This window comes from Capra hircus, chromosome 11 (assembly GCF_001704415.2).
Source record: "Capra hircus breed San Clemente chromosome 11, ASM170441v1, whole genome shotgun sequence".
NCBI classification, from domain to species: Eukaryota; Metazoa; Chordata; class Mammalia; order Artiodactyla; family Bovidae; genus Capra; species Capra hircus.
The window spans coordinates 63435384-63462945 of NC_030818.1; the positions used below are offsets into that span (position 1 = coordinate 63435384).

Consider the following 27562-nt stretch of genomic DNA (forward strand, 5'->3'; position numbering starts at 1 on the left):
CATTATATATCTATGTAAGTTTAATGAAAAAAATGATAACATTCAAATGCTATAATCTTCATAACAGGTATAACACCTTAGTGAAGTTTTGGCATAATAGGTATTAATCCTCTAAAACGAAGTTTGGGAATTTGACTAAAACTTGAGAAAGGCTTTTAAAAATGGCTTTTTCAATGAGAGGCATGGGGAGAAAAATAAGTGATTATATATTCTTGTTGAAGGTATTTCACCCCTCATCTGAAGGTATTAACATTCTCAGACTGGTACATACTATTGTCTTCTGAACTGTATCTGTTGCATTTGACAATAAAAAATTACATTAATCTTCACCTGAGTTCATAGAGTTGGCTTTATTTTAGAGCACCTGCTTTCATTAAAGTCTAACCACATGCAATAAAATGCAAATACAGTTCCTAATAAGCACTCTTGGATGGGAGAGAGGTTTTTAACAGAATTTCTTTGTCTTGTCCTTTCCAGCAAATACTATTTTGCTGTTTCACAATCTGTGATGAAAGTAAATAACATTCTAGGTGATGAACCAAAGAATACATTTTATGAAACTTGTGGTCATTTAGTTGGATTAAAATGCAATAGTCACTGGTGTTCCTTTATTTTTTTTCTTCCATTTTTTAAAACCTTACCAGCCTGTGAAGTGGAGAAGGAAATGGCAACCCACTCCAGTACTTTTGCCTAGAGAATCCTGTGGACAGAGGAGCCTGGTGGGCTGCCGTCTAAAGGGTCGCACAGAATCGGACACGACTGAAGCAACTTAGCATGCATGCACGCACTGGAGAAGGAAATAGCAACCAACTCTAGTGTTCTTGCCTGGAGAATCCCAGGGACAGGGGAGCCTGGTGGGCTACTGTCTGTGGGGTTACACAGAGTCGGACACGACTGAAACGACTTAGCAGCAGCAGCCTGTGAAGGGGCCTTCCCAGGTGGCGCTAGTGGTAAAGAACCTGCCTATCAGTGCAGGCGACACAGGAATCACCGGTTCAGTCCCTGGGTCAGGAAGATCCCCTGGAGAAGGGCATAGCAACCCACTCCAGTATTCTTCCCTAGAGAATCCCCATGGACAGAGGAGCCTGGAGGGCTACACTCTATAGGGCCTCAAAAAGAAATCCATACTGCAGAAGGTTCAATATACCGGAGTCCATGAAGGTTCCCTTCTTGCTCAGCTCTCTCCCCTCGACACCTCTCTACCTCCAGAGCTGCCCAATGACAGTATGGGCACTACCTTAGTTCCCTTCCTGCAGCTTCTTTATGTACTCACATAAGTTTGTGTGTGTGAGTCTGTTTAAATGTAGCCCCATCTATACACTGGTCTTCAGTTTGCCTTTTCCTCATGTCTCAGAAATACAGGAAGGTAAAAAAGGACTCTGTTTAGTGGCTGCGTAATATTCCTCAGAACGATATATGAGAATTATTCTGCCATTCTCCATACTAATGGGCATTCAAGGTTATTTCTAACTGGTCACTTTTAAAGACAATGCTGAAATGAACATCCTTGAACATGTTCTCAAAGTTTGGTATTTGGGCTCTTGGGAGCCTTCCCTCTACAACCCCAGGTCCTTTCAGGGGGTTCAGGATGGCAGAACTATCTCCATATATTAATGCATTTTTGCTTTTCCATTGTGCTGCCAGCCCTGCTAATGCTGCAAAAGTAACAGTGGGTAAAACTGCTGTGCTGAGGCTCAGTCAAGGTCCGGCAGTGGCACCAAACAGTACCAAAACCACTGGATTCACCACTGGCACACACAGTAGGAAAAAAGCCAGTTTTATGTAGGGTTGTCCTTGATGAAGCAGTTAAAAATGACTGAAATCGTGACCCATGAACACACACCTTTCACTTTGTGTGATGAAATGGATGCACATGTAACTGGATTCGCCTGTCTGTGTCCACACTTGATCTGCTGTAATGTGTTGCTCTGGTTGAAGTAGAAGAAACTCGGGCTTTGCACAAATGCACAGTTGGAAAGGGAAGAGGATCTCTCAGAGCCTTTTTACTTCCGCTTCATATGGAAGAGTGATGACTGTCTTGAGGAAAACGTGTGTAACTGCTGCCGTTGTGAGCTGAACTGACTGCTTTTCTCATGAATCATCGGGTTTACTTGAAAGAACAACCTACAGATGAACTATGGTTATTCAGACTCAGGTACTTTTTTTGAAGATGAACACAGTGAGCCTGTCACCTCAAGCAAAACAAGGAGATATTTTTTGACAATAATAAAATTTGAACTTTCAAGTGAAAAATTAGAATTTTGGACAGCTTGTCAATACTTAAAAAGACTTTTTAAATGATATTAGTGGTGATATTAAGAAATGTGATTTTTTTTTTTGATACTGTAGAGTTAAGCGTATCAACATTTGGAAGATCTGTGTAACTCAGTAAACCATTATTTTCCAAATGACCAAGGCATGATGTTACAAAATCAGGAATGAGTAAAAGATTGATGCAAAGAGAAAGGTGAATCAGTGGATTTTAATGTAATAAGAGTCTGAAAAGGTTTCAGAGTCCACATTTAAGAAACTACTAGGAACTGAGTTTTGGTTTAGATCGAAGTGTTAATATATCAATGATGATCTGAAAAGGCTATTAAAATAGTTCTACATTTTCCAACTGCATATCTGTGTGAGGCTGGAGTTTCTTCATATACTTCAGTCAAAACAACATATTACAACAGGCTGAAAGCAAGAGTAGATATTAGAATCCAGCTATCTTCTACTAGGTTAGATATTAAAGAGCTCTGTAGAAATGCAAAGCAATGCTATTTTTCTAATCATTTTTTTATTCCTGGAAAATAGCTATATAGTTATTTGCCAGAAACAATGTCAATTATGCTAACCTTACTGTTTAAGATTTTTAACAATTTCAGTTTTAATTGCTAGTGTGGTAAATAGTAGTAGCTTATAGCCTATCAGACAAAAGCATTTTAGGGTCCTCAATAAATTTTTAGAGAGTAAAAGGATTCTGAGGCCAAAAATGTCTGAGAACTGCAGCTATCTATAAAGCTCGGTAAGTCTATTTCCATAGGATAGGGTTTAGATGCAGAACTGCCAAGTGAAAAGGAATACACATTTAAAATTAATATCCTGCCAAATTGCCTTTCAAATAGTTTTGCCAGCTGGAACTCCCACTAAATGTGTGTGGGAGTGCTCACAGAGCTGCACTGGAACGATCAACCTTTTAGATTCTGTGATTAATCTTCATAAGGTAGTTTCTCATAGGATTCATTTAAGAAGCAAAAGCATCTAATCCATCAAAATAAGATTCAACTCAGCAATTTTTAATTTGCATATAACTTCTCAGGAAAACTTGACTGTCTCCAACTTAGAAAAAGAAACAACTTGGTGAATGAATACTTGGAACACAGACTTCCCCCATAGAAACCATGGCATCAACACAAGTTCACAGGTGTCAACACAAAATTCAAATAACAATAACAAAAACCAATGTGCTGAATTCAGGAACTGCACTACCCTGGAAAATCTACTGACAACTCGGTTTCTACCTGAGAAAGTACTTCGTGTTCTGGTTGGAATACTGAGAACTCTGATACTATCCATTCTCTGTATTCCAAAAATGATCTCCACCTTCTCGCTGCCTTTCTACTACCGAGGGCGGGGGCGGGGGCGGGGCGGGGGGCGGGGGTGGGGTGGGGGGTGTCCTCAACAACCTGTCCTGTTTGCACAGCTTCCTGGAGTATTCATACCCTCCAGTGGGCAGAAGTGCTGCACTATGGAAGCCTGGAGGCCAAAGGAGGAGTCATCATTTGACCAAAAGTGTGTGTGTGTTTTAGGAGTCCAGAATTTACCAGCACGTGAAACTGGGAAAGTGAGGGATGGGAAGATGAAGGAGCACACCTAGGTGTACGGGCTGTGACTTACAGACCCCTTTATTATGGGTGATATAATTTATAAAAGTCCCAAAGCGCAGAGTCACAGAACGTAAAGGGGACAAGAAGAGAGAGGGAGTGATGGAGAAACACGACAGGAAGGGATGAAGCACACAATCCTTGTGCAACAGCCAACACACAACAGAAGCTGGTCCACAGCCAGGACCGCCCTCTTCCCATGCCGAGCTGGAATGGAGGGACCAAGGTTTAGCTTCATAATGAAATGGTCCAAGAGCTGTCTCTAATGATTACGTGCCTAAGACTGGGGAAGTGGATTCTTTCCTGGAGCACTGAGTTTCCCCACTACAAACTGGAAATATCTGTATCCTCCTCCTTTAGAATGTGGCAGGAATGTAACTGAGATTATTTACATAAAGGGCCTCAAACGAAATTGTAGAAATTTACAATTATTATGTTCAAGCCAGTGATAAGAAACAAGTTTATAAATGTATCTATAAAATGAAGGGGCTGAATTATTAATAGACAATCTAAAGGCTATTTCAGGTTGACATATTCTAATAACAAACCACAGAAATACCAGGAAAAACAGACCTAAAAATATATAACTGTTCAGGTCAGATAATCTGCTAACATAAAAGTAGTTAACAATAAAAATAAAAAGGAAAAAGTGAAAAAATTTTCTCAAAATTTTTGTAGGAAAACAACACCAACTAAAATAAAAAAGGCAAGCAACAGATTATAAAAATATCTGCAGTAAAAATGGCAGATGAAGACGATTATCTTTGTTATACTTGGAGGGCATACATATCAAGGAGAATAGTCAGGCCCCAAAAAGTAAATATGCAAAGGACATTGACAGATAATTCACAGTGTTTGACAGATAATTCACAGTGTTTGACAGAAAAACATTCGATCTTATTGCTGATCAAATATAAGATGCCACAGTTATCCTAATCAAATCGGTAAAGATTTAAAATATCTGAGCCTCAATGTGTTAAAGAAAATTCTCGTATATGGTGGAAGCAAATCTTTGTGTAAGTATCAAAAGCCATAAAAATTTGACCTCCCCCCAAATTATTCCAAGTAGACAGCAAGTGTGGAAAATGCAGATAGATAAATACAGGGGTAAGGGGGAGACAGACAATCTTAATATTTGACACTAAGGAGATCATCAAATAAACAACAGAACATCAACCTGATACCACCAACATGGAAAATTTCTTATGAGATATATAAAACTGTTTACGAGCTCTGATTACAGCTAGGTAAAAATAAAAATATGCACACAGGGGAAAAACTATACCAAAGGGTTAAAAGTGGCTGTGCACATGTGACTTTGGCTCAGTTTGGGTTCAGGGTATTAGTCACTCAGTCGTGTCCACCTCTGTGAACCCATGGACTGTAGCCCGCCAGGCCCCTCTGTCCATGGAATTCTCCAGGCAAGAACACTGGAGTGGGTAGCCATTTCCTTCTCCAGGGGATCTTCCCAACTGAGGGATCAAACCTGGGGTCAGGGTGAGAGGGAATCAAATACCCATTTCAGGTCCCCTAATGGGACCCAGAACAAGCAGTCTTTCTGAATCTTAGTTTCTTCAGATGTAACTATACAAGCTGCTGTATACAATGATGTACCTTAACTGAAGGGCTAGCATTGTCATTAGCCCCTAAGGAAACGCTGGATAAAGGGTATTTTACTTTTTTTTGGTTAGTGTATAATGCCTTTATTGTGAATATCTAATAAACGAGAATGTTTTAACTATTTGACTATTATGTAAGGAATTTCTTAATGGCCACATTTCTTAAAATATTCTCCCTTTAAATTTCTGTTTCATTTCCAGAAATGAATCAAGTGTGAAAACACCATTTCTATTAATCCATATATAATGTTTAGAAATTGTTCTGCCTTATGTATTTTGAAACCTTTATAAACCCTAAGGAGTGGTGGCAAAAGAAGATTAAATTTGTATACCTAGCACATAAAACTCAACAGATGCCACTGTTAAGGGTCTCAAATGTACCAGATATATTCCTGTGGTGTCTTTGTACTTTCTCTGTTGGGGTCCTGCACATTTTGAATCAATGGTTGGCTGTGGAGTATACATTCCAGGATCAAATACACAGAGGACCATGTTCTTCCAGGTCCAAGGCCACCAATTAAAAATAGACTTAGACACTCAATTTCCCTTCATATCATAGATTCCTTCATAACAGAACTGGACATTCAATTCCTTCATGAAAATGTATGTTATAAACTATCAATGCCCCCATCCTTGTGAAATCATGAGTACTCTCCAAAGAGCATATTTTTAAGCATACAGAATTATCACAGAAGTGTAATGCCACTGCTTTCCATTACTTTCTTTCCCCAAATATGTTTTATTCATTAGCTGATGAAATAGAAGCTGCAGTATCTTTAAGATAAACATTAATTTAGAAGTAACAAAATTATCAGGACGACATTTCCTCTTTGCCTTCTACCTCTCACCAGCCCGACCTTGATGGCATGCTCCATGAATAAACCCAACCGTTTAAAAAAACTCTGACTTCACAGATCACTACAATGTGATTCATAATAAAGAACATACTTCTGTTTCGAACATCTTGCTACAGTGAAAGACAGCTTAATTAATCAAAGACGCAAATAAGACTGCCTAATGCACCACTTCTAAGCATCTGAGTTATATGGTGTGTAGTAGAAAGTGACTACACTGGAAAGCCTGGGTTAGGTTTTGCAATTTGCTGCCAGCTCTGGGAGTTCTATCTTTGGAAGCTCTTGCAAGATTTTGAAGCCAGAGAAAGAAGGGGAAAAATACCTACAGGAAAAGGGCTATGATTTAACATCAAGAAATCAGTCGTTACTATTTAACCCACGCGTTGATGTCTGCCATTACCAGTTTGTCTTTCTGCCGTTCACCATGGATGAGAAAGCCGCTTCGTCCATTGCCTTCGGGGTGCATGACCTTACAGACCCCCACGCGACTGATCCCGCCTCCTTCCTGTGGGAACCATCCCCCGCTGGAGTCATCTCTGGTCATAACCACAGCCTTGACACGCACAATATAGCTGTCACTAAAACGACAACAACAAGAAGAATGGGGCATGACAATGGTCTGGAGCTGAAGGATGTGTTTCACAGAGCAAGGCGACCACAGCCAGCATTTTTGGGACTCATCAAAAGAAAATCTATGCCTGGCAGCACCCTTAAAAGGTAACCCATGTCAATGTTCAAGTTTGGAAAAAACCCAAACTCTTAAACTCAGTATAATATTTAAGTTAAAAAAGAAAGATGTCCGGTTGTTAAAAAATATTTGTGAGTCTTTGAGAATGTATGCAAGCATAACATTCTCCAGTTTCCAGGTGGAAGTATTAACAATAAAATGAAAGAACTGCTATCTACAGTTTAGTATCTTTAAGTTAGGAAAGACAAATCTATTAACATAAGAGGACATTACGGTTTCAAACCTTAAAACTTGGTTTATAATGAATGACCATGGTTTAATATTTTATAAAGCTAATAATCTGATTTAGCATTAGAGGAGAATAACCCACTCCCAAATCACAAATTCACCATGGGATCATTTATACAGGCGGGAAAGTATTTCAATTCCAATATCCTTTACACATGTGAAGCCTTCTGTTTATGACTTTATTTTTTGCAGTCTAAACTTCAATTTCGCAATAAGTTCTTCTGCACATTGGCCAAAAATCCTCTTTCTCCTCTAGAGACCAACTCTAGCTTCTTTTCATTCTCTATCACTTTTTGGGACATTTACAAGGCCATTAAATTCTCTCCTGCTGTTTTCTTTCTTGTTATAACATTCCTTTTTTTTAATCCTTCAGACATATATTCCCAACATCTATATGCGAGGTGGGTACCAGGTTCTAAGGAAATAAAAATGCAGAGTAACACAGAACTCTCTCTTTCTACCCCCCAGACCCAGTGCTCAGAGCCTGACCAAGCGCCCTGCAATCTGCCGGAGACCACTCAGACCACCCCTCTGCCCCACGTTCCTCACCTCACTCACCCCTACAGGCAAAGCCACCCAGGTTCCCCACCACCCCCTGCAGCTCATCCACTACTGTGACCCAACTCCCCTCCCATGGTGCCCCTGGGACTCCAGAGCCAACATCCCTTTTGCTTCCTCAGTCCTCCCTTTCACACTTGCTTTTATTGTGGTAAAACACATGTAACGGAACGTTTACCATTTGGGCCATTTTAAGTGTATCACTTCGCGGCACTGAGCACATTCGCACGGTTCTGTGGCCATCCACAGAACATCAACCATCCATTTCCGTAACTTTTTCATGGAGACTCAGACTGTGCCCATTCGACAGTAACTCCCCATTCTCCTCTCTCTCAACCTCTGACAACCACCGTCCTACTCCCCATCTCTATGGATCTGACTACTCCAGGTATCTCATATAAGCTCCTTTCACTTAAAAAGAAATATTTCTTTATTATAATTTGGCTACACTGGGTATTAGCTGAGGCATGCCGGATTTAGCTCCCTGTCCAGGGATCGAACCCGGGCCCCCTGCATTGGGAGCATGGAGTCTTAGCCACTGGACCACCAGGAAAGTCCCTCCTTTCACTCTCTTAACTGAAATGAATATGTGCTCTGGCTGAGTCACGTGGCCCATTCACGTGGCTGCCTTCCTTCCCCTCTGAGCCTAGATGGTGGGTGGGGGTATTCACCTCTACTGCAGGCTACAGGGCTCTCTCCAGTCCCTCTGAAGCTCGCAAGTCTGACCACGGCCTGCCCCCCACCCTGCATTTCTTCAGTCTTCCTCAGATCTCTGGTCATGTCCCCTGGTTCCTTGGAGATGTTAGCAAGTGGGCTGACTGTCCCTCCATCTCTTCATCATGACCTCTGGTATGACTCTTCATAATGGAGTTATTCACACCTAGGATCCTTCCAATGCGCTGACCTCTCAGTTTCTGGAACTCTTCTCCTTCAATATCCTTGTCTTAGCCACTCATGCCTAGGTCACTCTCTTGACCTTGTCAGTCTTCAGCATCCTACACCCCAGCCACCATTTCTCAACAGTGCAGTTCACCCTCTAGATTCCAACCATTTGTCACCCCACTGGGGCCAATGATCTCTTGTGCTCTATATGCTCATGTTCTCACTTGATTCTTTATCCAACTTAAATTCCACGGTCTGTTGCGATGCTCTCATGCAAAACCTAAACGTGTTTGCCTTCTCTTTGCTCGGTGAAGTTGCCTGGTGAAGTCCTACCATCCACTTAACTCCATACCTGCCCTCAGGCTGCAGCACACAGAGGGAAACACCCCACGCTTCTCTGCTCATAGGTCTAGTTTTGACCACTAAACCCGAGTGTGTCCACCCAGCATCCTGCTACATTTCCTTGATCCATCCCCAAGAAAACTGCTTCACATGTTCTCTTGCCCTCGCTCTCTCAGATGATGGAAGAGCTTGCTTTCATTTTATCAAGAAAATAGACCCGCTCTGAAGAGACCCCGCACTGGCACCCAAGAGCATGCCTACTACTTGGTACCAGTATTTGCTGCCTCTCCCCCTTTAACTGTGGCTAAACCATCCCTGATCCAAGCTAGGGCTAACAACAACACTTGAATATTTTCCATGCGCTAACAGTGCCCTAGTTCACATCTCTATACCCAGACCTCTTCCCTAGGTTCCTGATGAGTAATGCCAACTGCCCATGAGATTTCTCTGCTTTTGCATCTAGCAGGCACCCCAATTAACACATTTTAAGGTTGAACTCGTGATTCCCGACACCTCTGATCCTGCTGGTTCCTCCTTTGAAATATGTCTAGAACACTTCTCCGACAATTCCAACAGCCTTCTAACTGGTCTCTTTACTTCCACTCTTGCCCAGCTTTCTAAACAAGCTGGAAAGGTAACTCAGATTAAGACAGTCTATTCAAACCCTCCCATAGCTTCTTATATTACCCTGAGTAAAAGTAAAAATCTAGGGCTTATCTGACTCCCCTCTTTGCTCAACCCCCAAGTCCTGCTGTCCTTGTTGGTGTTCCACATTCCACACCCTACCCCAGGGTGTGTACTTGCTGTTTCCTTCACTGCTAACCCCATTTCCCACCCTTCTCTCCACACACCAACCAGGCTCATTTCCTTCTTTCATTCCCATCTCTGTCCAAGCTTATTTCATCAGAGAAGACTTCTCTGTCCAGTACCACCCTCCACCCCCGTTCAGTCGCTCAGTTGTTTCCGACACTCTGTGACCACATGGACTGCAGCACGCCAGGCTTCCCTGTCCTTCACCGTTTCCCGGAGCTTGCTCAAACTCGTGTCCATTGAGCTGGTGATGCCATCCAACCATCTCGTCCTCTGTCGTCCCCTCCTCCCTTTCGTCTCTCTATGTACCACTAAATCAACATCTGCCTATTTGTCAGCCCATTCTGCCCAATTAGAATGTAAACCCTATGGAGGCAGGGACTTTGCCCTTCTTGTTTACTGCTGTATCCTGAGACCATAGAGTGATGTCTGATATGTACTGGGTTGTGGAATGATGGAGTTAAATTGACAATATTTGTAAACAGGCTCAAAAAAAAGTTTGTAGCTAACAAAATCTCTGAGAAAATACAGTGTTCCAATACTCATTTGCTTATGAGCCACAACAGCTTAACTGGGATAGGCTAAAGATTTCCTTTTTATTAACAGGAACACTGAATTCAAAAAGTCACACGGCTTCTATCATTAATCCACTCACCTCAGGATTCAACATGCATATTACTTTAGATCAGAGAGATTAAGAACATTTGTTTAGTTACATACAATTTGAAAAGATGCTCCTCCTCCTTCCCCATTTATTCTAGAAAAATTAGGGGTTTCCAGAATGTGTCATTCTCCAGTATGAAACAGCTTTCTCAAATCTTCTATGAACATATTGCGGGTTCATCCCAACAGGAAATGGCCAAGGTGAGTAACAGGAACGCTCCACACCGTTTGCTAAAGGACGCTTTTACTTTTTTGGTTGCAGCTGTGTGCTTTTCTCCCTTCCTTTGAAGGGATTAAGTAAACGAAAAAGGGAAGTTTGCATTACTTACGTTAGTGCCATCAACTTATTCCCAAAAAGTATTAAAAAAAAATATTCATCAAAAAAGCACCCCAACCTTGCCTTCCAGAGCAGAGGGGCCGGTGCATTTTGGCCTTTGCTTGTGGTCTGCAGTATCTTATTTGCTGCCCTGACTTCTCTGATGCCCCTTCCCAACAGCAGACCTCTCTGTGATCTGCTGTGTATGTTGGAGGTGAGGTGGGGCGAAAGCCCCCATCTCCTCTGGCAACAACCCTAACAGCCAGCATTAACTGAGGCAACTGGCTATTTAAAACAAGGCGGGGGGATAAAGTGCTGCACTAAAGGCTGTGAAGGATGTCTGGATAACCCAGCTGCATGGCCGCACGCCAACTGCTTCCTATCTGTGGTGTATTTACATTATCCAGGCCCTCACCCCACCCAGAACAGAGAGGACAATGAACTCTCCTACCAGAAAGGTATAAAGGAGGTACACTCCCTTCCCACCTTCCCTGCTGCCTTCTGGAAAGAATTAAACAACATGTTTAGACCAGATGTGGGGTTTATTTGTGGGGCGGGGGAAGCAGCAGGAAAGGCAAAAGCAGATTCATTTCTTCATCTGTACAAGAAAAAGCTGCTGGTATGCTTAAGAAATTTTCCCCAAAACGCTATTGTCAAAAACCACCTCCACCTTGTGCTTCTGAAAGTTTCAGCTATTCAACCAGTGTAACTGATGAGGAACTGCTGAAGTTCCAGGCACCGGTCCAAACACCAACTGAATGGAGCCCTAGTGTCTGAACTTGAGTTAAACTGACCGTAAGAATCAATGTCATTACACAGAGAAGGAGAAATATAGTATGACAATCCTGATATGTGGAATCTAAAAAGAAATGATACAAAGGAACTTACCAAACAGAAAGAGACTCACAGACTTTCTCACTCACAGAAAGAGGACGAACTTACGGCTGCCGGGGGTGGCAGCAGTGGGGGTGGGGATAGATAGGGAGCTGTGGATGGACATGTACACACTGCTACATTTAAAATGGATAACCCGCAAGGATATACTGTGTAGCACATGGAACTCTGCTCAATGTTATATGGCAGCCTGCATGGAAGGGGAGTTTGGGGGAGAAAGGATACATGTACATTTGCGGCTGAGTCCCTTCGCTGTTCACCTGAAACTATCACAACATTGTTAATTGGCTGTACCCCAAAACAAACAAACAAAAAAGTCATTACGAATGGTGTTTGACCACCACCCAAACACTGCCATATTCTTTAGGTGCATTTTGAGTAATACTGGCTTTTCCAGATTGGGCTGGGGATCTGACCAAAGGTGGTTCCTTAAATGACTAAGCTTTATGGTCCCCACAGGTGGCCTTATTTGTAAAAACAGGACTTGCTGTCTTGTGATCACTCAACATGGAGCAGACATAGGTGACATCCTTTGGTAGGATGCTGCTGCTGCTGCTAAGTCGCTTCAGTCGTGTCCGACTCTGTGAGACCCCATAGACGGCAGCCCACCAGGCTCCCCCATCTCCAGGATTCTGCAGCAAGAACACTGGAGTGGGCTGCCATTGCCTTCTCTGTTGGTAGGATGGGTAGGGGCAGAAAGAACAAATGCAAAGCTAAATTATTTCGGGGTGCTGATTCCCAGGTGGTACGAGTAGTTTTGGATCTCAGGCCTTTATGTTCTAATAAGTTCTCCTCAGCATAAAAGCAGGCCTTGTCTAGACCATACTACAGAAGTAAACAAAGGAACTGGAGGAAATGGTGATGAGGCATCATCTTGTCTGTAAACAATGTTTAGAGCCAGACAGGTCAGCACTGCTTTGGCTTCCTCAGTAGTTGAAGAAGCCTCTTTTTTGAGCTTCAGTTTCCTCATTTGCAAAAAACAATGAGAGGATACCTCACTGGGATGTCCTGAGGGTTACAGGCAGTAATAGAGGTCAAGAGCCTGATGTGAGAAGTTTGGTCGATTATAGCCATCATAATTATTTTTGCTGGAAGGCTGACTTTAACTACAAATCAGGTCCTTTAATGGAGAAGGAAATGCAAATCCACTCCAGTATTCTTGCCTGGAGAAGGGACAGACGAGCCTGGCAGGCTACAGTCCATGGGGTTGCACGCACGCGTGCACGCGCACACACACACCCTTTAAAAGACATCCTCCTGGGAATTCCCTGGCAGTCCAGTGGTTAGGAGTCTGCACTTTCACTGCTGAGGGCCGGGATTCAATCCCTGGTCGGGGAACTAATATCACCGTGTTGTGTGGCCAAAAAAACAACAAATAAAAACAGAATAAAAGTAAATTCTCTTAAAAAAAAAAATCAGCCTTCTTAACCACCAAGGACTGGGTTTCCCGACTGCCTGCCTTTTTCAGCTGTCGGAGAACAGAGTGACAGGGAGGTTGTCAGACCTTGGACAACAGCAGGAAACCCCAAATGGACCTCCAGTAATTATTAATACAAGGCAGCTTTATAAAGAACAGGTTCGAGCCTTTATTTCAGGCACACCTGTAGAGGAGAATCATTCCATCTGCCATCTGGGAACTGGCCCTCTGCTCTGACCCCGCCCCGATCAGTTTCAGAGATGGAGCTTTTACATCCTCCATAAATACTCGCCTCCTTCCTTAGCCCGCTCTTGTCTGATTACAGGGCTCCTTTATCTCTCCATTATGCTAAACATACATTCACTTCCTCCCGGCCCTCTTTCCTATCCTTCTCCACTTCACCAGACCTTGAGAGGGATTAGCAAGGATCGCGCCTCTCAGGCTCCCTCTTGGCCTCAGCATAACCCCTAGCCGCCAGCTGAGCCAAATATAACACTACGTCCTGGGCCAGGCGGGGGTGGGGGTGGGGGTGGGGGTGGTGGGGTGGTCGGTTGGGGTGGGGGGGGCGGGCACTCATCATTGCAATTAGCCGCTCCCACCATACCAACCTCGAGTCTTCCTTGTGCTTATAGATTTAGAAAAGCTCTCTGAGTTCACCAAATTGTGTGTATATACATATATATTTAAAGCATTAGGTATAGGTATAAAATATAGGTGCATAAAATATATATCTTGTCATCTTTTTAAAAAGAATCAACAGACTATGTCAGCAGGATCAAATGTGCTAAGAAGCCAAAGGTATGGGTCATATTCTATTTAAGTGGGTGGTGGTTTTCTGAGTTCTATTAATTATCAACTACTTAATTTTTTTTAAGTGCTGTATTGGTTTTAGAAATGTATATAACCCATACTTTACAGGCAAGGAAAGCTGTACATAATGGAGTTTTATGCATGGCGATAATGTGGTTTTTCAGCTCTATTCAAACCCCTGGAAGCAGAGAACACTTGCTCGCCTGCTTCAGTTCAGTTCAGTTGCTCAGTTATGTCTAACTCTTTGCGACCCCATGTATTGCAGCATGCTAGGCCTCCCTGTCCATCACCAACTCCTGGAGTTTACTCAAACTCATGTCCAATGAGTCGGTGATGCCATCCAACCATCTCATCCTCTGTCGTCCCCTTCTCTGCTCACCTTCAATCTTTCCCAGCATCAGGATCTTTTCAAATGATTTAGTTCTTTGCATCAGGTGGCCAAAGTATTGGAGTTTCAGCTTCAATATCAGTCCTTCCAATGAACATTCAGGACTGATTTCCTTTAGTATGGACTATTTGGATCTCCTTGCAGTCCAAGGGACTCTCAAGAGTCTTCTCCAACACCACAGTTCAAAAGTATCAACTCTTTGGTGCTCAGCTTTCTTTATAGTCCAACTCTCACATCCATACATGACCACTGGAAAAACCATAGCCTTGACTAGACAGACCTTTGTTGGCAAAGTAATGTCTCTGCTTTTTAATATGCTATCTAGGTTGGTCATAACTTTTCTTCCAAGAAGCAAGCCTCTTTTCATTCCATGGCTGCAATCACCATCTGCAGTGATTTTGGAGCCCCCCAAAATAAAGTCAGCCACTGTCTCCACTGTTTCTCCATCTACTTGCCATGAAGTATTGGGACTGGGTGCTTGCTTACTGTCTAAATTTGTATTGTTAGGCCATTACAGGCAACAGTGATAAGAAAAGCAGCTAGAGATGTAAGACCTGCAGGAGCCAATTCTGGTGAAGGCACCAGCTCTCCTCTCAAATACTAATGAGCAGCCTCTAAGAAGCAGAGAAGGACTTTTCTGAACATTAAGGAAGAGAATTGGTTTACGTGAAATCAGAGTTGGGGGAGCTAAAACATGAGCTAAGATCACTCAAGAAAAAGGCCTCCTCTGTTACTTAACACCCATGAAATAAGCCATGAGGTACACTTGATGGAGTTGTCTTGGAAACCGCCCTACCCCATTATCTACTAGTAAAAGAATCCATGTACCTCAAACAGGTACTAACACTGTAATTTTGGATGACGCCAGGGCCCTCTGCCAAGGCATCAGATTTACCCAGAGAAGAAAGCAGGCTCTCCATCCAATCTTCATTGTGTCCCTGCATTTCTGAGACGCTGTCGCTCATCTTGTCTAATCCCCAGAAGATTACAGCAGCACTTTTATATGTTTTATCTTTGTGATCCATTTATGTATTTTTAAAATGGTATGTAATGAGTTTTCAGAATGGAACCCCAATATATAACACGATACCTGGAAGGCGATGGTGGTGGGTGTTTGCCTTGCAACGACAAGGGGATATAACCTTCATCCAGGAACTAATTAGGCTGAAAGCGGGAGGTTCCTGCCTATACTGTGGAATTGAATAGGTTTTCCTCCTTTACTAGTGCTGGGCTCAGAATCTGGGGAGTGAAGATAATTAGAAAATATTTTAGGGATTCCCACTTTATTTTTTTGGCAGGCGGCTTGCAGGATCTTAGTTCCCCTATGAGGGATTTGAACTCCAGGGCATGGCAGTGAAAGCAAGGAGACCTAACCACTGGAAAGTGAAAGTGGAAGAGTTGTGTCCAACTCTTTGCGACCCCATGGACTACACAGTCTATAGAATTCTCCAGGCCAAAATGCTGGAGTAGGGAGCCTTTTCCTTCTCCAGGGGATCTTCCCAACTCAGGGATCAAACCCTAGTCTCCCATGTTGCAGGCGGATTCTTTACCAGCTGAACCACCAGGGAAGCCCAAGAATACTGGAGTGGGTAGCCTATCCCTTCTCCAGTGGATCTTCCTGACCCAGGACTCGAACTGGGATCTCCTGCATTGCAGGAAGATTCTTTACCAGCTGAGCTACTAGGGAAGCTCCTCCTAACCACTGGAGTACCAGGGAATTCCCTAGGAATCCCTACATTAATCTTGCATCATACCCAGTGAGTTCTGCTGTCCTGCAAGGCCACTGGAGCCCTCCTGTCCATGTTCTACCCTGACACTGAAGGGGTATGCCCCTTCTCATCCTCACGTGCCCCATGTAAGTCCAGCATCTCTGTTGTTCTTGCTACCTAGCTACCCTGAAGCATATAAACAGACCTCCTCACCCACATACTGTTTTCTAGCGCACATATAAGGGGTCATTTTCTCTATTATTACAAAAGGCATTGCCACACAATTGACACTTGAAATAGGAATGATTCTTAAATTTAACAATTTATAAATCATTCTTTAGAACCAATCTGAGCAAGCTGAACTATATTAGACATAGGCCTCTAGTATTTTATTTTCCTGCTGGAATTTTAATACTAGTGTTTCAGTGATTCAAAATAAATGCCAATGCCTTTGCTTATAATATTATCTGCAATTTTCTCCTTTACGTTACCATGTGCTGTGAAGAGATGCGTTTTCCAGTCTCCAAGTGCTACCTGACACTTTCAGGCCATGAGAGCCAGAAAAATACATGCACCGAACACCCCTGACACGTGAGGCTGAAACACACACCCAGAGGATGTCCACAGGCATGGACTCTGCCGGCTGCCCCAAGCAGAGGGTAGCTGCTGCTCACGTGACCCATAATGGCCAAGAAAAGAAAATGAAGCCAAGACACAAAGGAACAAAGATCAGGGCTAGAAGTTAAACATATGATCTTGACAGAGGCTTAAGAGGCCTGGGAGGAAATAGTTGAGGAAATTCCAGAGACAATTAGGGGTCCTCTGACATCCCTGAGGCCTGGAAACACCGACCGCGGAGCACTCTGGTGAGCTAGAAACACTTACAGCTGGCCAAAGCAAGTCAGAGCTTCTGGTGGTCCCCATCCCCTCGCCTCAGTAACACCCTCAATTTCAAGGGCAAACCTCTCCACACTGTGAACGGGAGGCGATGATGCACACGGCAGTGCCCAGGTGTGCTGGAGGTGACCTTATAAAACACTGGTTTTGGGGCTTCCTTCTCAGCAAGATTTACAAAGTACTATCAGAATCACTCCACTGTACTGTCTTTAAAACACAATTTGAAATTTAACCTCTAAGCTTTTATCACCTGCAGTTTGAGGATGCATATAGCCTCCACAGAGAAAGGGTGATTCAGCTAGATTCTATTTCTGTGGCTCTTGACTTTTTTTTCTTTTGGAAAAATCTTCTTACCCAAACCTTTTGATTTTACTTATTTAACATATCCAGTACCTTAAGGACGGAGCTATAGTTCTGTTTCTTTCCTTCAGCCAAAAAACCTTTCCTGCCTACATTTAAATTCAGAAACCTCAAGAATACTAACTCTATAATATCCATAATGACAGACCACTTCTAACTGGGGCACAATAAAGATAAAGGCATTAGGGCTGTTATGCTATTAATGTACAACGTAAAACCATAACACTGGGCAGTTTCAAACCTGGGCAATGAAGTGTTGGCTGAAGTAAATCTTAGCACCCGAAAGGCAATTTTAGGAGTTGTGTCCAAGACAGATTTTTTAATGGCTCTTTGGCATCTCTCCCTGAGTCAATATAACTTTCCTGAGCGACTACCTCTTGAGGTGAGTAATGCTCCACACTAGGAGAAGACAGGCCTGGCTGAGGTCAAGTCTGGAGAAGATGGGGCAGGACGGGCGTGGTCGTTCATCATCAGAAATGAACAATCAGTGAAGAAAGTAATCATTTTTTCTTGAAATTTGAAAATGGTTTGCTCTAATCTCTACTAGTAGAAGAAATCCTAATTTCCCCACCCTTGCGGGTCCAGGCAACTGGAGACTCCTGGTACCCCATAGATCCTAGGTAGATTATTTGCTTGACTGACCACTGGGACTTTTGTATCCTTATTTGTCAAGGATCTACGCATGCATGCTAAGTCTCTTCAGTTGTGTCTGACTCTGTGACCCCATGGACTGTGGCCCGTCAGGCTCCTCGGTTCATGGATTCTCCAGGCAAGAATACTGGAGTGGCTTGTCATGCCCTCTTCCAAGGAATCTTCCCAACCCAGGGATCAAATCCTCTTACGTCTGCTGCACTGGGAGGCAGGTTCTTCACCACTAGTGCACAAGGGAAGCCCTTCAAGTATCTACACTGTAGGTAATACCTGCTGCTCTGGATGCATTTTATGTTTTCTAAGACTTTTTCTTTGTTAATGTGGACCATTCTTATTTTTCCCCCTAAGTCTTTATTGAATTTGTTACAATATTGCTTCTGTTTTTATGTTTTGGTTTTTTGGCTCTGGGGCATGTGGGATCTTAACACACTGACCAGGGATCAATCCCACATCCCCTGTCCTGAAAGGTGAAGTATTAACCACTAGACTGCCAGAGAAGTCCCTGGGATGGATTTTAAATTATTTTTGAGTTTAAAATACTGGCTCTAGGAAAGTAACTCATACTACCCTCCTCCACCAACAAAAATTCTTAGAATTGGAAGTAAATATAATACAACTAAAGCTTTTTTTTTAAATGTACAATTCCACTGAATTCAAAAAAGTTAAAAATTTTTTGGTAAAGACCTCTTTGTAAAAACCCAGTATCAAACAATTCTCTGGGATGTCACATCGCAAAATACAATTATACTAGCATGAGGGGGATAATTCTGATTTAAACTCTTTCAAGGCAAGTCTCCTTCACCAGGCAAGGCTGTCAGACCCACCTGAATGTGTCCCCAATCTGCCTAGACTTCTCATTCCTTTTCTCATTCCGGGTACATTCAGGAACCACATAGGCTGTAGACAGTTATTGAAATAACAAGATAAATATATCAATGTAGCTGTGTTTTACTTTTTTAATAGGTAGATCTAATGATTGTCTTATTTTTTCCCCCAAACTTCAAACTTTTTATTTTGTATTGGGATATAACTGATTCCTTGGTGGCTCAGACAGTAAAGAATCTGCCTGCAATGCAGGAGACTTGGGTTCAGTCCCTGGGTGGGGAAGAGCCCCTGAAGAAGGTAATGGGTACCCACTCCGGTATTCCTGCCTAGAGAATTCCATGGACAGAGGATCCTGGCAGGCTACAGTCTATAGGGTTGAAAAGAGTCAGACACGACTGAGCAACTAACTAGCCGATGAACAACAATGCTGTGGCAGTTTCACAGTGAAGGGAGTCAGCCATATATCTACATGTATCCATTCTCCCCCAAACCATCTCCCATCTAGGCTAGCACATAACGTTGAGCAGAGTTCTCTGTGCTATCCAGGAGATCCTTATTGGTTATCCATTTTAAACATAGCAGTGTGACCTTCCCAAAGTCCTTATTTTAATGTTAATTCTATCATAGGCTTATACACAGATTCTCTAACATAGCTAACATGGATATTTTAAGACCACCTAAAACATTTTAGGAAATTATAGTGAAATTTTATTACAAAAGTTCATTAACATTCAAGGCAATTAATGGCGATTTCTGAGTTATTCTCGAAAATCATTAAAACATAAACAATTCTGACATGAATACACCACTTTAAAAAATGAAATTTATTTTATTCAAACCAAAATAGATTGAATCTACTTACAGACTAAAATGGTTCTATCTTAAAGGGTGAGTTTCAGGGTGATCATACAGTGTTAAGTGGGGAGAGAGTTCTGGCAGGCAAGAGGCCAAAGTCTGAGTCTAGGTTTAAGATTTTGCTTTTATTGTCTGCTGCTTCACTGAGCCTGGAGTTCAGTGGAGTTCATAATTAATCAAGATCAAAGGATTACCAACTTGAAACAAACAAAATGACCCGCTGCTGAAGAACCCTTTCTTCTCCTACTTTTTTCTCCGAAAGCAATAATTTTCTTTGACTTTCCCTCTGTTTTACACACCCTTCCAAAAATGGTATTTATGATCCACATTTAAACCCCCAAAGGCCAGCTAATGGAAATGTTAGGTTACTAAACAAAATTAACTCTCACCACATTAAAGTACACATGTAATAGAAAAATTGGTGCTTCAAAACACAAATGGCAAAGGGAGTTATTTCAAGTTAATTATCTCCAATTCAGGTCTTTAAATTGCAGCCCTTGAACTTCCGCGCCTGACTTTCTCAAAAATCTTCGCTTTCTTTCCCAACAAATTAGAGAAAACAAAAAGGAAGAGAGAGCTTAATGACCACATGCTGAAACGGTTAGGGACAAAGCTCACAATATCGGCAACTTAGTTTGAAATGCATAGGAAAATAACACAGGATCTTGGATAGACCAAGGGAGGTAGGGATGGATGGATAGATGCATGGATGGATGGATAGATTATGTTGTGATAAAGAAGTAACAGTAAAATGTTGGTTGTAGGCTATAGTATTGACTGTATACTTCTTTCAACTCTTCTGAACACTTCAAGACATAGGAGAGAGAGAAAATTTATAGTGTTCTATTCCATGGACAGAGGAGCCTGTCAGGCTACAGTCCATGGGGTCGCAAAGAGTCGGACATGACTGAGCGCCTAACACTTCATTCTAGATGGAGATCAACACTAAACCTAGAAGACTCTGATAATGGTAGTGAAAAATCTGGTTGCTTCTCCTCACGCTATCCAGGACACATTTCCTGTTTTTTCACCTGCCACCTACCACTCTCCACTCCAAAGCAAACCATGGCCAAACGGTTGTGCTCGGTTGCGCCCTCTTTCAACCCTATAGACTGTAGCCCACCAGGCTCCTCTGTCCACGGGATTCTCCAGGCAAGAATATTGCAGTGAGTTGCCATGCCCTTCTCCGGGGGATATTCCAGACCCAGCGATCAAACCTTCGTCTCTTGTGTCTCCTGCATCGTGGCAGATTCTTTACCCACGGAGTCACCTGGGGGAAACTACTTTATCAACCTATGGTAGTACAAAATTCTAAACCTACAAAATCTCTTACAAATCAGTCCTTAATAAGATCTGTTTTCAAAAGGAGGTGATAATTTAATCCACAGGGAGGAAAATCAGCATGTTCTGTTAGTGACAAGCAGACTGGATTACGATCCATTGAACATGGACACCGTTTCAAGAGGCAAGAATTACCAATTCATTTAATTCCTTTCCTCCTAGAATTCTGCCACCTCCCTCATCAGAGATGAAAAACCAAATAAACAAAAGCACATGTGGAGCATTTGTTCTCCCTAAAGACTTCTAGATCCCTTCCATTCCCAGATGTGTAGAGGTGGGCCTGCAGGGGCACTTCAGGTCTTCAATTATTACTAGTCAAGAGCCACACGATTTAGTTACACACCTTTAAAGCCAGAAAGAATCATGGAAACCATCTGTTCCAGACCCCTCACTTAGATGGAAAAATTAAAAGTCCAGACTGGAGAAGGGACTAGTTTAAGGTTACTGGCATTAGGGACAGATAAAGGGCTAAGATCCAATCACTAAACAATCCCCACCCCAGACCTCCTACGCCTTCTACGCCTTGTTTTAAAGAGGTCCAGAATTATGGCAAAGGTCTCCTATCTCAGCTAGATTGTCTAGAGTATATAAGAGAGGCTTTTCTCATGGGTCTCTTAAAATACAGAACTGACTGTTAAAAACATCAAACAGAAAACAAGAGGTATCACTAATAGCATGGCCACGTGCAGAAAGGGCAGAGCTAGGGGGCAGGGCTGGGAAGTCCTCCTTAGTTTGGCAGTTTCACACCAACAGAGGCAATTCTTGTTTTGGGATCTACATGGCGTAACTAGTGCCCTAAACAAAAATGACCTCTTCTCCCTCCTGGCTGAGACAGTCCAGATTCTACCACTGAGTCCCAGTTTCTCAGGTATTATTTTAAAATGAGGGGGAAGGGCCCAATGACCTTTGAAGGTCCCTTGTCATCTTTGGCCTCTTTTTAACTATGCATTAAAAAGAAGCCACATAGCCAAGGACTTCCCTGGTAGTCCTGTAGTTAAGACCCTATGCTTCCATCTCGGGGGGCTCGGGTTCCTGATTGCTGGTCAGGAAATTAAGATCCCACATGTCAATGGGTGTGGCCACAAAATAAATAAATATATAAAACAAATAAAATGAAGTGTTTAAAAATAAAGTGTGTTTTTAAAAAACAAAACAAACAAAAAATACATGGCTGTAAAGTCATGTCAGAGGCGTTAGGAAATATTCTACAAAAGCAAATCAGAAAACTTTCAGCAGTAAAATGCAACTGAAAACATCTTTCGAAGTGAAGAAAAAGTCTGAAACTACAAAGATCTGAAACCATGACAGATAAACAGATATGTTTCCTCACTGCAAGTATTATGCAATTATAAAGTTCCCAGGAACAAACCTGGTGTATCGAAGTACTACAAAAAAGTAAGAAAACGATGAAAATTGAGTTTTAATAAGTTTAATAAGATCTTTGGGTTTCCCTGGTGGCTTAGATGGTAGAGAATCCACGTATAGTTCAGGACACCTGGGTTTGATCCCTGGGTTGGGAAGATCCCCTGGAGGAGGGCATGGCAACCCACTCCAGTATTCTTGCCTGGAGAATCCCCATGGACAAAGGAGCCTGGCAGGATACAATCCATGTGGTTGAAAAGAGTCAGACACAACTGAGCAACTACGCACACACACAATAAGATCTTGGAACAAAACAGGTGCAGTCTAGCCATCTAGCTGGGTTTACACATCCACGGATGTGAGATTCCCCTTAGCCACATGGAGGAAAACCTCCAAAACATACGTATGGAGCAAATTCAGGCAAAGAAGAGAAAAGGGACATGCCTCTCTTTTCCCAAATGGTTCTTCCTACAAGCTTTATCATTTGACCCAAGACAGTTGCTCCAATACCAATTTTTCTACTTTCAGAGAGAAAGGGGGACAATGTTAAGAAAAGGTAATGAAGCAACCGCATAACTTAAAGATGGAGAGAGACACTGACTTGTAGACCTTTGACAAACCAGCACTGTGCACTTCACACTTCACACTGAGGCCAGGCTGCTTCAATGTCACAACTGAGTTCTGGCCCAAAAGCTTTCTTGTAAACTAGCTGTTTGAAACTAGAAAACGTATTTTCCCCACAGAACAACATAAAATGGTGAGCAGCAGGATTGATTCCCGTCAGCGCACGAAAGCCTAATCAATTCCTAAAATACCTGACACAGACTCATTCCCAAATGGTTTTTTTTACCACTCACTGACAGTCTCCTTAAGAGACACCTCTCTTTCCCTCCTTGTGTGGAAACAGCCAGTTTTACTCGGCTCTGGCTGGGTTTTGCCGAGTTTCCCTACCTCGGTGTGGGGTAGGGGAGACAGGACAAGCAAGGAGAAACTCCTAAACTCCAGAGGTAGGCTTCATTTTGGGGCCTTGGAATTTGGCACTACTTGAATATCTAGAATAGCTCAAAACAGAGCAGCCTGACAGTCACCTGCTACTAAGGTTGAGGAATCTTTACACCAAGCTTCCCTGGTGGCTCAGAGGGTAAAGAATCCACCTGCAATGCGGGAGACCTGGGTTCAGTCCCTGGGTTGGGAAGATAACCTGGGGGAGGGCATCGCAACCCACCCCAGTACTTTTTACCATCTGAGCCACCAGGAAAGCCCCCACTCCAGTATTCTTGCCTGGAGAATCTCCATGGACAGAGGAGCCTGTCGGGCTAGAGTCCATGGGGTCGCAAAGATTCGGACATAGCTGAGCAGCTACGCAGCAGCAGCAAGCAAGCAGACAAACCAAATGGAAAGCTCTTGAGTGATGTGGACTCCCAAGGACTGGTTTCAATGCAGTGTAACAACCGTAAGAGTGCCAGTGCTTTAGGAACGTAAACGAGTGTCACCGTTCTTTTCTTTTACCATGGCAACGACAGTAATTAATCAGAAAGGCAAGGCTCACAGGGTCATCGCGTAGTAGCCACCCTTGGCTAGTCCTTGACTTACACACAGAGGGACAGGATTTGATCTATGAGGGCAATTTCCTTCTGAGATATTACAAAACAGAGCCCTGCTCTTGGTACATGTGCTTCCGTGAAGTTTCCTTCCTGCCATAAAAAGAACTGGGAGGTAAGGAGAATGTGTAGGCCAACTAACTACCAAGATGGTTCATAGTTTAACACCATCTCCTTAAAATACTATTTCATTTGTAGGAGAGTATTCTAGTTTGAGTTCAGAAAGAACTTCCAAGAAACTGTAGGGCTAGTGAGGAAGACTGATAGCCATTTGATTGTAAGACTTAGGATCTTCGCAGATAATGAGAGCTTTGGTGGCTAATAAGCTGCTGAATTTGGGCTTTTTTCCTGGCTATCACCAACACACTTACTCCAGGGAGCCCAACCAAGCTTTTGGTCATGCATTCAGCAATACCTAAAGACTACTGCCCAAGGCAAGTCAACCCAGCAGCCAGGGCCAACTTCTCCCAGCAGAGAGCTTTACAGGTAAGGTGGCAGTCTGGGTGGCCCAACAGATGCAATCACAACACCATGAAGCCATGCTGCAGGCTGTCATCTAGTATCAGGAGAGGATGAAAGGGCTCCTGTCCTAACGTCTCATCAAGAAGAACTACCCAGAGTCCAGCTCATTCACCAGTGTGTTTCAGCCACTGCCCAGGACTAAGCTCATCCCTAGGGATGTCATGATCCCTGAAGGAAGCATAAATATCCCATCCGGGACTGAAAACTGCTCCATATCAAGCCATTTCCCACAGTGAGAAACTCAGGATATGGGAGCTCTTGAGCCAACTTGAAAAGGGTGATCGGACATGATGGCACCTTTTCTTGTGCTTGTACACAAGGAATTAGCCCTCACATTTATTGAAAGTCAAATCCTATTTCAAAGGGCAATTAATTTCACATCCACGTTCACTGAAGCATTATTCACAATAGCCAAGAGGCGGAAACTACCTCAATGTCTATCAGGGGATAATGGGTAAAGAAAACACATTCAACAGAATATTTTTCAGCTTTAAAAAGGGAAGAAATCCCACCATATGTTACAACATGAATGAACTCTGAGGATATTATGCTAAGTGAAATAAGTCAGTTACAAAGAGACAAATACTGCGTGACTCCACTTTTAAACTCCAGTATTTAAAGTAGTAAAACTCAGAGAAGCAGAAAACAGAATAGAGGCTGTGAAGAGCTGGGGTAGGGGGATATGGGAGTTGTTTAATGGTTACAGTTGCAAGATGAAAAGGCTTCAGAGATGTGTTGTACAATAATGTACATATAGTTAACATGAACACACTGGACATTTAAAAATGGTTAAGATGGTAAATTTTATGTTTTTTGCCCCCTCCACACACAGAAAGTCAATTAGCTTGAGAAATAAAAAGGGGGCTCTGGAAGTAGGTATACTCAAAAATGATGTGAAATTCATAAATTTGGGGTTTTGGCTAAAGAACATTTCTGTTGCCCTCACATTACCACTATTTAAAAAACCCCTACAAACTCTCCCCTAAATATGAAAGTAGTATATATCCGTTGTGCAAACTACACATATTATGAGCATGCTTTTAATCTAAGAAATATTCTTCTATACCACGAGGAGAGATTAACAAAGTGTCAGACCTTCTCATGGTAACTATCAAAGGGAGACCTTGTGTTTCAAATACAACTTTAAGTGTTGCATACCCTTCTGTTCCTTGGGATACAAGGCAAATTGCATACATGAAAAACACAAACATTTCCTTTGTAATTGGCTTCCCTGAGTCAAAAAATAGCTTTTCTTCCAAAATCCTCTCAAAGAAGAACAGAAGTTAAGCATAACAGGCTTTCCCCTAGTTGGTAACTCTTAACGAATTCCCCTAATCCTTGGCCAATTATGTTCTAATAGAAAGCTTGTCATGTTTACAAAATGAGCGACAGAATCCCTAAAAACTATTTTTTACGATGAGTACCTTTTTATTTCTATTCCAACCTCAGTTTTTCAAATTATTTAAAACATACATACATACGCACAGATGCATTTTTAATGATTCCATTTCTTTAACATGGGGGCTAGTGATGTTTTTTTAATATTTTTCAAAGCAGAAAGAGGGGCTGTTTTATTTTTCTTTGGAAGGAGCTCCTGCCAGATTTTGCACACTGCAGTTCTTTGGCGATGTGATGAGAACACATGCCCACCCACAGACACTAATTTTGCTCCTTACCCTTCCCAAGCAGCCTCTATGACACATGCTGTCTGCGCTCCATTTGATGGAATTCAAGAGGCCCAGTCAAACAGCAGGCCCTGTGGGGCCAGAGCAATGGCAGGCACCCCATCTCTTCCACTGGATGGGCACAAGGAATGAGTGTTTAAAAGAAAGCCACAAAACAGCCAAATCCAACTTGGACGTCTCCAATCTGAGTATCTTTACAATTCTATGAATTAACACTAAAAATGAACAGTCATCTTTGGGGCTGAAATCTGGAAAGAGATAGTATCTTGCTGTGGTTCTCTGCAAAGAGCTCTGTGAAGATAACGCAGAGAACTCCCCGGGCTTCGCTCAGAGTGTGCATAAGGAAGGCAGCCTGCCTGTGGGCCAGGAGCTTTCTCTGAGGGCTGAAGTGCCACCCAGGTGTCAAGGCATGTGCTTGCTCTTTGGTGATCATTAGCCATGAAGAAATGCTGGAGGACTTCCCCGGCAGTTCAGTAGTTAAGACTCTGCGGTGCCAATGCAGGGGGCATGGGTTTGATCCCTGGTTGGGGAACTAAGACCCCCATCTGCTGCATAGTGTGGCCAAACAATACAAAAATTAAAAATAAATTTTAATTTAAAAAAATTCTGGTGATTTAGAATCCAATTATGAATGGGCATAGCTTCTGTAACTGTCCCTTCTCCATCCTAAGTCAATCTGGGCATAGATGACAAGGCAAACAGGCTGTCAGCAAACTTATACCTGGAAGAATGCTCAGGATTATTAACAGTCCATGCTGGTCTGATAACAGAGTGGTCATCCACTCCATTCACATGTCCTTAAGAGCAGAGTTGATGCCATTAGCCTGTTCTGTATTTGTCGCTGGCTTTTCTGAGCCACACAGAAAAGTCGATATTTCCAGATAAACGATAGAAGATTTATCTACAAGTGCTAGTAATCCCGGAGAAGGCAATAGCACCCCACTCCAGTACTCTTGCCTGGAAAATCCTACGGATGGAGGAGCCTGGTAAACTGCAGTCCATGGGGTCATAAAGAGTCGGACAAGACTGAGTGACTTCACTTTCACTTTCATGCATTGGAGAAGGAAATGGCAACCCACTCCAGTGTTCTTGCCTGGAGAATCCCAGGGACGAGGTAGCCTGGTGGGCTGCCATCTATGGGGACACTGAAGTGACTTAGCACCAGCAGCAGCAGTTAGTAATCCCACCCACTGTGAGGGCAGAGTGGCCATAAACCCCGGATGTGGGGAGGATGGTGTAATAGCAGAACAGTGAGCAAAGGACACCAGGAAATGGACAACAGGCAGATCCAGCCTTCCCCTGGGGCTACAGTTATAACCCGACATCCATAAATCATTCACCAAGCACTGC

The 27562-nt window shown here is 42.8% G+C and overlaps 1 protein-coding gene across 1 annotated transcript in view; it reads right to left on the minus strand.

Moving 5' to 3' along the window:
• The window catches only part of SPRED2 (sprouty related EVH1 domain containing 2), a 123379-nt gene that overhangs the window by 26751 nt on the left and 69066 nt on the right, over positions 1–27562 (minus strand). The window contains exon 3 of the mRNA XM_018055430.1: positions 6749–6926. Within this exon, the coding sequence (XP_017910919.1) occupies positions 6749–6926 (178 nt within the window). The remainder of the gene's footprint in view (positions 1–6748; positions 6927–27562) is intronic.